We start from the raw sequence: 12,210 nt of genomic DNA, 5'->3' as shown, positions 1-12,210 counted from the left end.
AGGGAACGTGTGTTGTTTTGAATAAACATCCAAAGGAGGTCGCAAAGGTCTCGTCTTTTGTGCCTTTAGTTTTCGGGAAGCACTTTGTGAAATTCACTAATGAATCATGCGATGAGTTATACACAGGGTAATGTAGTGCGTGATCTATATATTGATTTATATTGTTAACGTGTAAACGTTTAATTCGATTTGACTTAAGGATAATAAACGGTTGACATCGATATTAATTATAAAGCACTGCTGAAATTTAAGGTGTATAACAGCTGCGAGTACAACAATGATAAACATGAAAATTATTTGACTAAATTGTTTTTCATATAATTCAATTTGTTTTCATATTTATTTGTATGACAGTTTACAATTACTATTAACAAGTTGGCAACAAATTTCAAAAAACCCATTTGTCCATTACCCTACGAATAGTAATGACTTTTGTATAACAGTTTTATGTATCGAATAATCAATCATTGTGCCCAACGTGAGGATTACAAATTGGCAACAGTTCAAACTGCACAACAACAAATAACAATTAAAAATACTGCATAAAACATCTTCAATGACTTCTCAATGCATTTTCAACGATGCTGCCTGAAGGTTTCTTTCTTTTGTTCTTGTGTCGCCCCTCCCCTCCTATCTCCACCATCGACTAATTAAGAAAATACAAAACAAACTGCCCACAAATACGCCAAAAAGTCTGTCTGTTCAACTTTTCTGTAGTCACTTCCGGCCGCATTTGTGCATTTGTCTAATTGCACCGTTCCAACGATGCGGAAACAACAACTGAAAGTGAGATAGACAGATAGAGAGAGAGAGAGAGAGAGAGAGAGACAGTATGTTTGTGTGGGAAATTATTGGGAGAAAGGGGTCGAGAGGTAGAAACAGAAACACACGCCCACAACTAGTTGCATATTAAACTAACTGACAAACTTACTTAATATATCATTAACGAATACATTTTAAGATTGTAATGACAGTTTTATGGGCTTGCACTTTTAGTCGGAACCTTTAGTCTATAATTGCTCGAGGATAAACCTCGTACTCGGACCAAGGTCAGTGCCACCTATAGCCGAGTCGGTACTATGGTGAAAATTAAGAGGGTGGAAAGTTCAAAGTTTGCTATGAAGGTTGTATCAGTGTAGGTCTGTCTTTGGAATAAATGGGCTCATTTGGAGAATAGAGGTCAGTGACTTTTCTTTAAGTTCACAGTTGTATATTTATATCATTTTAAAGTATGTTCAAATATTGCGAGTATCGATTTCCTTTAATATTAAGTGTCAGCTTTCCAAGTTGCACTTAAGTGAGGATTTCAGTTATTGAACTTCACTCAAAACTCAATAAAAGTTATCGCATTTCTGAAATTCAGCGCTGCGTCATCGAACTCACAATGTGGACCTATGTATGTATTATTATTGTATTCAATTCGACAATAACAATAAAATATGTACGTACGAGTTTATGCGAAAAATAAAAAAAAAAATCAGCAAAAAAAAAGTGTAATTGGAGTGTTCTTTAAATCATAAGAAACTAAAACAATTTGCTAACCTAAACAAGTTTCTTGGACTCGTTTAGTACTTTTAGCCAAGTTCCCGACTGTTGGTCGCATGTTCAATGCATGACGCTGGGTCGAAAACTAACCAAAGACCCAACTAAATATGAAATATTTACTTTTACATATCCAATTCCCAATCACGTTCAAGGTGAATGCTGGCCACTTAAACTACAAACTGCCAACTAAGCGGCATTTTAATGGTTTCATATTTACGGGCAAAAATATTCAGAAAACAAACAAAAACAACAGAAAAAAAATTAGCTTACCTCTGCATAAAGTACGTAAACATTTTTAACAGTTATTTATAGTTTGTGTGCTCCAATCAATTTAATGATAAGTTGAGCCCAAATAATAACAATTACTACCTTTCTGAGCCCCTTATCGCCATTTGTTGGGGTCTGAAATCTGTCGTCTAGTGAATATGTCTAGTGGGGGTCTGACATGGCGACTGCGACTTGATAAGCTTATCAGCTACTACAGTAATTTGGCATTTTCAAACAGCGCCACATTGATAATTTGTGACAAGTTTGGAATATTTCACAAACTTGACCTAAATGCGCAGTTTGATTTTCATTCCTCTTTTTATACATATGAGCCACAATCATATCAGCCAATATACTATGTATGTATGTATATAGAACACATGTACATACATTCCCGTTTATATACTTTTACTTTTCATATACGCATGCGTCGTCTGTAGATGCTTCTCTTTCAGAATTTTTGCTTTCGTTTGATTAATCTTGGAGCAGGTCACGTTTCTGTCGTTATCATATTTTGTGGCGTCTCGTTTAATTTTTGTTTGGGAGGGGGTTGCAACCCCCAAAGGCTTTCCAAAGAAATTTTATTTAATGCGCCTCGTTTCCATTACGAGTAATGTTAATGTTGTTCCGAGTGTTTTGAGTGCAAAACGAACTCTGAATTGCTGTTCAATTACAATATGCTTGCCCGCATTCTCTGCCCAAGGTCATTTCTCTAATGAAGTGCTTTGCATTACGCTGAGGGGCACTCTACAACAGTAACACACACCCTCTAGCCAATCCACTGTTAGCTGTTAACAGCGAGCTGTTAACAGAGCAGCAGCAACACACTCACAAACCAATACAAGTCTTTTACTCTCCCACGCTTTGACTCTATTTTGCTCTCGCTGCTTATGCTCTCTGTCACTTGTTTACACATTGCACGTGCATATTTGTCTTTCTTTCTCTTTCATTCTCAGTTTGTGCTGGCAGTTTTAGGCAAACGGTTGTGTTTGAGTGCATATGTGTGCTCTTGTGTGCTTGTGTCTCAATATTTCGCATTAATTTACACAAATTTTGATTACGTTTATGGGCGAAACCATTGGAGGGGCTGCTTAGGTGGAGGTGCAACTTAACCTCAATTGAACTTAAGCTCGATTGCGCAAACATTTAATCAGCTTTGTGAGCGTCTCAAAAACATCGTAATTTTATATTGTGGCTCAACATTTCTCTTTTATCATTTTTATCCATCAATGCCTTTGGCTACTTTTCTCCTCTCACACTTCTCTTTCGAATTTTCAGTGGCGTTGTAATATTATAAATAGAACTTTGCTAGCGCATCTTGCTGATTCTAGTCTTGTCTCTCTCCTCATTCACGTTGTTTCTTTATTATATTAGCGATAAAGTTTATTTAAATCCAACTATAACATATGTGTGTATGTATGTACATATTTATTTACAGTCTTTTAAAGAAGCTCTCAGCTCTTTACAAATAGTAACTGTTTGACATGTTTACAAATAAATCAAATTCTTATGTACACACAGTTGTAATTGAATTATTCAATCATTTAATTGCCCAAGTGGGACTTTGAGCAGTGCTTTGAGCCTAGACCAGTGTGTGCAGGCGACAAAGTTTGTCGCTATTGACATCGTTTCGAACATGCACAGGTGATCAAATTGTCACAAGTTAGAAAACTTGTGTAAACATGCATTATTAACATACATACATATGTTTGAGGATCAGGTGACCAAAATGTCACAAGCAATATCGTTTGCAATTAATTTTTTTTTTTTTTTTTGTGTACCTAGGGAATTTACAACAGAGCGCGACCGCATCAATAATAACAACCACAAAAGCAGAGCAGCTGCATCAGCAATAACAAATAAATAAAATACATATAATAAAATAAAATAAAATATAAGCAACTCGCGCATTGACACTTGGCCATGTGGGTGGTGAACTTTTTCAAGTGCAAATTGCGCGCAGTCGCTGCGCTTGTCAATGACGTTGACTTCATACCCTCTGTTAAATAACATTACAGTATAGGCAAATGTTAGTTCTTGCTGTCCGTTTTAAAAGTGACTCAAGAAACCGAATTTCCAAATGTTTGAACTTGCACAAATAATGACAAAAAATTGTTTAAAAGTACATGCATGCATTAATGTGTGTGTGCACTTGTACTTATATATAAAAAATAAATAATAATATTGCGGCAAACAAAAAACCTACACGCATAGGCGTTAATGCTGACGTTGACGTTGACGTCGGCGGCGGCGGCGACAGCGACGACAGCGACGACAGCTTTGACTTAATTTGAGTGCATTCAACTTGCAGCGACTACAGCGACGATTTTCAAAGCGATAGAGAGCAAAAGCACAAAGCTTTGACAAGTGCAAGTGCAAACAACAATAACAAAATAACAGCAATATAAGATAAACAACAACCACAACAACAACAACAACATCAACTGATGTGCTTTTCATTTACAGTGCAAGGATTATGTGACTTTTGCAAGGAGAACCCCCAAAGAAAGGGAAAGAAAGAGAGAAAAGATTGTGACAGTGTGCTACATACAAATACAAATACAAATACAACTACAACTACATTATACGCAATATACATAAGTAAATATATATATATATAGATTGACAAACGCGGTTGCTGCAATTGACAACAAAAACAAACTGAAACAAACTGACACAAACTGACAACAACAAACAACACTTGTTCTACACTGCGTTATAAAAGTGTAACAACAACAACGGCGTTGAAATGCATGGAATTTCACATCTCTATCGGCAACATGCCGTTGAGAAGCAACTGAGCAGCGGAGGCGGCAGCGGCAGCGGCAGCACCGACAGCTGGTCCCAACATAACAGCGGACGGAGTGTCTACAGTGGCTACGGCAGCAATGAACCATCCTCGCTGCATAGCCATCACCTGTACAGTGTGGACTCGTCGAGCAGCTCCAGCAGCAACTCGAATAACTCGGCCATGGGCGGTGTGACGGGTAGCTCGTATGCCCAGTGGCAGACAGACCGACACTCACAGCCACAGGCTGTACCGGATGCCCTTAAATCTCTAGCCAATCATCACTACAACAACTCGCCAACACATCAGGCCAACGGAGGACAGAGCGCTGCCAGCTGTGGTGCACGTAACTCCTATGACAGCTGTTATACCACCGGATCCGGCATCAGTGGCAGCCTAAAGCGCACACCATCCTCAAAGCGCAGTTTTTTTGAACGATCTCACAGTCCAGCTATTTATGGCGTAAGCAGCGGAACTAACAATTTAACCAGTTTACACTACAGCACTCGTTAACATGACTATGCATTAGATCTATCCCTATAAATGCCATGTACTACAAATTAATTCTGATGATCGTACATTTCATTTATTTATCACATAACCAATCGGGTTACAACTCTATAAATCTATTTGTTATTGATTAGTGAAGATATTTTGGATTTAGTTTAATTATTTATGATAGTTTCCGTAGTGCTGTAGTGTCTGCTAGGGGTCAACTCAACCGGTCTCCGCACCTAACCAACCCAAATTCCTTACAGAGCATGCGTCGGGGCGCTCCGGATGTTGGTTCGCCGCCCCCGCAACCTTCGGGTGGCTTCTTTCCACACGATCTAGACGACATCTACGAGAGTCAGGCGGATCATCAGTATTTTACGCATACGGGCGCCAGCGGACAGCAGCGTGGCAACGACCGACCCACCGCCATATCCATATTTAATAAGGTAAATGCGGCTGCAACCTCACTGGATGATTACAGCGTCGGGGGATCTCGTCAGTCAGTGAATAGCACTGACAGCGGATGTATTCCAGTTCCGGGAGGCGGTCCATTTGTACGGCATCGTTTCGATAACTCATCTTTTGCCAAGAGTCTCAGCGTTGATGAATCCGCACAGTCACCGCATAAGGATGGACACAAGCACAAGCATCATCATCACCACCATCATCATCATCACTCCATTCAGGAGATGTTGAAGCATTTTGGCAAGAAGATTCACGTCTGGCCGCGAAAACATCATGATGCTCAGAGTGTCTGCACCTCGCCACAGAATGATCCGCAAGAGAATTTCCGAACTCGTTCCAAGAGCTTGGACGTGAACACGCTCAGCCGACCCAATCGCATTTTGGACGATTGCGGCGCCACTTATAAGATCTATGATCGCATTGTTAAAGAAGGTAACCTGGTACTTGCTATGCTTCTTCTAAGTAATTAAGATAGGACTTTATTCTTCCAATTTTTACAGTCCTTTATGTCGCTTTTTATTAAATCTGTTACCACTTTCTGCCTTGTTAGGTGCACATATGCGTCGTGCCTCAGCGGATTTGGAGAAACGACGCGCTTCCGTTGGTGCTATTGGTCGAAGCCATCGCGGGGATGGCACCCTTGATCCACATCATGCAGCTATTCTATTCAGAGACTCCAGAGGGGTAAGTAAATATACCATCATATCAATTACTAATATTATTATTCAAGTATTTAAGGTAGCATAAATAAGATTCTTCCGTCAGCGCTATCCTTTAAAAGCCACTTAAAATGTATTTTTACCCTTCAAGCTTGACCTTCAGTCGAGTTGAATATGTATAATTAAATCGATTATTTCTTTTAAAAACCCTAAACACGTCTCCGTTTTCCCCCTTTAAAGTTTCTTTGAACTTTATTTCACCGAAAAAGTCTGGCTTTCATAATAATATATTTACTCGTATAATAATATTGATTACTTAAACTTTAAGTCTTAAAGTCATCCATCAGTAAGCTCGCCCTTGCAATAGCTTAGCGTTGATAAATGATTTTAAGCAGAATTCACTTACGTCCGTATATCCTTCTGTTTGTGCCATCTCTTACCGCTTTTCGTTTTAGCCATATAATACATACGGCTAGCATAATTCAATGCCAGCTGCACTTGTTGCCCTAAGCTTTTTTTAAGTAGCTTACAGTTTTCGATTTATGCTCGCCGCCCAAGAGTATGCACCACTTTTGCAATTCACTCTTTAAATTACTTTTTAGCTGCAAAAGTTCGAGAAAAAAATATTTTTATTTTTTTTTTGCAACTAACGATTGTTGTGGTTTTCCTTGGTTAATTGAATTAGTCATACAGAGTTCATATTAAAAAGCTAATAGCTGATAACTCCCAAATTGTTTTGTATTGTCATCAACCTTACCATTATCTATAAGCACTTTGTTGTTGTATGCCATGTTGGCGTAATCGCAAGGTCAACTTAATTGGCTATAGTGTTCTTACAATGTTGTTTACAATTTTTTCACACTCCGCAATATGGTCATTAAGGCGGAACTGGTTTTTTATCATTACTATTAAATACTATGTTCACTTTACTATGACTACTGCATACATACAGACATACAGACATACGATTATATACTATGTAAGTACAATATTTCACGCTCATGTCAAGAATTGTTATTACTCCTCTCCCACTCGCAACTGTTGGCTCATTCCTGACGTCAGCTGCGGTGAAAGCACCGCCGACCTGAACCTACTATATTTGAGTGCCAAAGTACACACATAAGTGTGTATGTATGAATGAATGAATTCTGACTGCTGATGATGATTAATTAGTACGTACATTTCACATAATCTATATTTCATTGCCTAATGCTCAAACAATTTCAATTTAAAATCAGCTCTGCTTCGGGTACTCGACATTCACTAGAGACCTCCACAATCTATGCCATAGTTAATTTTGTTTATCAGCCCCAAAGTAAATTTACAAAGAAGCTTTCCACTGTGAGTGTTTGTTCAATTTTAAGTGCTCTCTGTAATGGCGCTGTTAACAGTCGCCCACAGCTTATCCTACTTGTGGGTGAGTAACCATTGGGCACCACTCTCGCTCTCTTGTTTTTTTTCGGCTCTCGCACACTCGATGAAGAAGCTTCAAGAATGCGAGCACACGAACGCAATGTTGTGTATTCACTTGCAAAAGAAGAGTACGTACTTGCAATTGAGTACGTTTGGATATGAAAGATTCATCTAAATAAAAAGTAAATCAACATACATGTGTATATTTTTATTATCTATTTATACTCGTATGCGACGCCATGGAAACTTTTTCCTTAGAGTGTTTGAACTTCGATACGCCATAGATTATTGGTCTCTCTTTCCCGTGTGTTTGCTTAAGCTTTAGCACTCACAACGCACACACATGTGACGATCATGTGGCGGCAACGCTCAGCAATCTGTTAACCAGTTTACGTTTACATTTGGGAGCGCGCAGACGTGCCCGGAACAGAAACAGCAACAGAAACAGAGAATAGCAGACACAAAAGGCAACGGGCGATTGCAAATTTTTTCATCATCTACGCATTGTTCATTACAAGGGAGAAGAGTGTTAATCAGTGCATGTGCGTGTGTATGTGTTTTGTGAGTGTGACTGCATTTCTATATATACCACATACTTAAGTGGCCGTATATACAAGCATATACAAACATATACATACATATAAATAAAAATATAAGTGCGTGCGTATTTGTGTTTGCACATGTATCGTCGTCGCTATTCCGCCTTCGAGTCGAGCGCGCCGCGCATTGGCGTACTGCCCTCAGCAGCAGTGGCCGCAGCAGCAGTGACGGCTGCGTCAGGTGTGTCACAACAACAACAGACGACAGCTTCCTCAAAATTACCACATGGCAACAATAACAAATTAAGCGTGCGCTTTGACCCAAATCTACCCGATAATGACAGCAATAACAACAACAAGCACAATAGCAATAACAACAATAACAAGAAGAGCGCCATCAAAAATGAGAGACACAGAGAGAACAAAATTAGCTACGACAGCTTGCATGCGAAAATTGCACGTAAGGCGCGCTCTCTCAGCAATTCGCCGCTCAACCGCAAGAAGTGCTACAATCATCTGCCTACGCTAATGTCAAGTAACGGGCCCACGGCCAGTGCCAACTATCAGCTGCTGAATAGCGCGAATCTCTCAGATTTTATAGACGGTCAACAGCATTCGCAGCACGTAAGCAGGCGCGATGACAGCATCAGTTCCAGCAAAACAAAAGCCAAACAAAAAGATAGCAGAAAGCTGTCAGCAACTTTAACAGCTGCTATGCCGGCAGTGCTGCTGCGTCGCAAGCCAACAACAAATACTAATAATAGTCAGCAGCAGCAGCAGCAACAACAACCGCAGCAACCGCAGCAACAGCGCTATAATAATAGCAACAATATTGCAAATGGTTTCGTACCGGGCAAACGTCTGTCCACAGGTCATTCACCGGCAGCAGCCCACATTGAATTGGGCTCCATTGGACAACTGCAACAATCGCTTGTCTATCAGCGACGCAGCAGCAGCCAAAGCGCCCACGATTCCCCCCGCCATTCGTCACCGGGTCCAGTGCATCAGTGTCTTTTGTTGCGTCGACGCAGCGACTACAGCGTTGAGCAGATCGAGCAATGGAAGCGTCAACAGCAGCAGCTGCAACAACTGCACGCTGGTCGTAAAATTAGCGTAAGTCGAGAGAGTATGTGAGTGAAACTCAGAGAGTGCAAACAAGAGAGAGAGCTAGAGAGCTTTACAGCTTTTGACTATTTCCAATGCAATTTCAGACATTTCTTCTTGCATTTATGTACCTTACACTGTCTAACAGCTTTTTCGCACTTATTGCCGGTGCATTTGCCTTGACGCGTCTGTCCCATTTGGTCATTTTCAGCTGCTACTGTGAATGAGAGAGAGCCTGCTCAAAAGAGAGAACAATAAGCTCTCTCTCAGTCTTTCTATCAGAGTAATTGCTTACTGAGATTGCAATTATTCAATTGTTTATTTGTCTATGGCATTTGTGACTGCCACTTGTTCCACAATTGCACATTTCAATGCCAATTTCGAAACTATTATTTTTTTATACATAGGCAAGAGAGAGAGAAAAAAAGAGTGATAATTTTTTCATTGAAGTTTCCATTCTTTTATCTGTGATTTAGTCGGTTTATGATTAAGCGATTAGAGAACTGCTTACGTACATACGAGTTTATTCATAGTCATGTACATAAATACATACATACATGCACATATTAGCTTAAATACACTTGAAATAATGGAAACGTGACAAACGTTGCTTGACCTAAATATACATACGTATTATAATACATTTTAGGTACCAAGTAAACCTTGTTGCGGCACAGACTACATACATATATAGAGTGTAATTTTATGATATTTGTTAATGTACTAAGTAGTTAGTTCTATTTAACTAATTTATCTTATTTCTGTAATTCTATCTAACTCTAAAAGCAAATAGATGATTCAATTGCAACTGTAAATATCACTGTTTATTATCAAAGATTACATTAAAGACAGCGTTATTTCTTTATTTATGTAATCTAAGTTCTAAATAGCTATTCTAAGTCTTAATAATATATTTCAAGTTTTGAGCTAATTTACGTTTAGTAATATGTGTATTTATCTTTTTTTTTAATTTTTCTCATTTCAGTTACCTGTTGCCGATCCTTTTCTTGAGAAAGTCAATCTGTCTGATTTCGGTAAGTATTTTATTATTCCCAGGGGGCGTTCCGAAAAACAAATGCGAATATATTTCAAATAAATTAGCAGCCACCTTTTTGGCAGCTTGTCAAGAGGGTGACACCTCTTTTTTCTGGTTGTAGAGGCACACGACGATTTGGAATCTATTTAGAAACCTCAAAAAGTAATATATATACAGATGTCGCCATTTAATTTAATCAAAATCATATTTTAGAGGGATTAAGTATAGAGAACTTGCGTAGGCGCCAAGTGACAGGAACAATGTACATATATGTTTGCTATAAAACACTCTCTCTTTTTTCCCTCTCTTTCCCCCTTAATTTGTATCTTACGAATAGGGTCCGTCAAGGATGCGTAACTAGTTGACGTAAACATTAAACACACCTCCCTGTTTTTGATTTCTTTGAGGCTAATTATAAGTTACGACCGCAGTGATCTATTATTTTCAATCTCTTTCATTCTCTTCCTCTCTCTGTTGGCCTTTTTCAGTTGCATTTGCCAATTTGAGGCATTTCATGAACATCGTTAGCGTCATATTCAATATGATAGTTTTCCTGATCGGCCGATCTTTAGGTTCCGCTGTTTTGAGTTGTTTATTTCGGCAGCTGAGAAACGAGTAATTTAGAAATTGATTTTAAATACGTCGACGCGTTTCTCTCATTCTACATATATATACATATATATATATTTTTTTGTTATTTGTTTTGCGCTTTGGCGAAAAACTTTTCGTTTTTCCGACCGAGTGGGAAAGCAGAAAATACAAAAACAGAAACAGACTAGAGGATCAGTTTATGATAAAATCTCGAAACGTTTAGACGGGCGACAAACAAAATAGATAGAAAAGCGCCGCGACAACCAAATAATAGATTTCCTCCCTACCTAAAAGAATCGAATTTGTAACGAGAATAAGAGTATCCATATCTCGGACAATCCAAAGTGCAGTTGAAGGTCTACCGCGCCCCCGCCTTCCAAATCGAAGACATTAGTCATTGGTGAAATATTTAAAGAACAAAAGAATCACTTAAGCGAAGACGAGTATTCGTCCACTAACTTAATACATACATACATATGTATATATTCGATCGAGGCGCCGCGACGCCAATTTGCAACAAGCCACAATTAAAATTGTTTTGCAATTGTTCAAAATAAAAGCAAATACAACAAATACAACAGCAACAACAACTAAAGCATAATGAAAGAAAAAGCTCAAAGCATTTTAATTAACTTGTACAGAACAACAACAAGAAAGCAAATCGAAAAAAGACAACAACAAACGCTAAACAATAACACCTAAGAAACATATACACCCACATTTATAATAGTTGTGTGTGTGTGAGTGTGTGTGTGTGTGTAACTATGGGGACCTTCACCTTTTTTCAATCTGCTTCTTTATTGTTTTTATTTTTTATTTGACCGATTAGAGTCTTGCCTTTGGCATTTGCCCTGGCAACAACTTTAAGAGTTGTACACAGCTTTTTTTGAAATCAAAACAAATATTTTCTGCTCTGTTTTATTTTATTATTTCAACTATATATAAAAACGTGCTATTTCAAATATTTGTTTTAGCCTTCACTTATTTTTTGGCAGCTTTGTCAGCGTGGATAATTTGTTTAAAAAATGTGTAGGAGTTGAAATTATTAAGAAGAAAAGTGAAACAAATTTATTGCATACATATAAATTTTAATCGCATGGGAAATATTTCGAATTACTAAAGAAAAGATTATAGAGAATGGATAATAATAGTGTTGAAAACCTTAAAATCATAATTAATAATCGAGTTTTGCTTTGTAATAAATCACGATTATTAAATGCTCACTCTCTACAAATTCAAGAAGTCATATATAAATTATTCGGTTAAGAATTTTAAAATATTTGAAATATCCATAGAACAACCTAAAGT

General features: G+C 38.3%; 1 protein-coding gene and 1 long non-coding RNA gene across 6 annotated transcripts in view; both read left to right on the top strand.

The window, feature by feature from the left end:
- The window catches only part of LOC117790064 (5'-AMP-activated protein kinase subunit gamma-2), a 61,356-nt gene that overhangs the window by 46,205 nt on the left and 2,941 nt on the right, over positions 1 to 12,210 (top strand). For 3 of the 5 annotated variants that reach the window (XM_034629318.1, XM_034629317.1, XM_034629321.1), the window contains 2 exons: positions 6,111 to 6,244; positions 10,261 to 10,309. In XM_034629318.1, the coding sequence (XP_034485209.1) occupies positions 6,111 to 6,244; positions 10,261 to 10,309 (183 nt within the window). Of the gene's footprint in view, positions 1 to 4,482; positions 5,063 to 5,358; positions 5,993 to 6,110; positions 6,245 to 8,058; positions 9,285 to 10,260; positions 10,310 to 12,210 lie in introns of those variants that run through there. The other 2 variants (XM_034629319.1, XM_034629320.1) reach the window with 2 other exon arrangements.
- LOC117790071 lies at positions 2,745 to 4,156 on the top strand. The gene is made up of 3 exons (XR_004617952.1): positions 2,745 to 2,913; positions 3,370 to 3,456; positions 4,124 to 4,156. It is a non-coding gene; the product is annotated as an uncharacterized LOC117790071 (long non-coding RNA).

Source organism: Drosophila innubila (genome assembly GCF_004354385.1).
Source record: "Drosophila innubila isolate TH190305 chromosome 3R unlocalized genomic scaffold, UK_Dinn_1.0 2_E_3R, whole genome shotgun sequence".
NCBI classification, from domain to species: domain Eukaryota; kingdom Metazoa; phylum Arthropoda; class Insecta; order Diptera; family Drosophilidae; genus Drosophila; species Drosophila innubila.
This window is presented reverse-complemented; position numbering and strand designations above follow the sequence as displayed.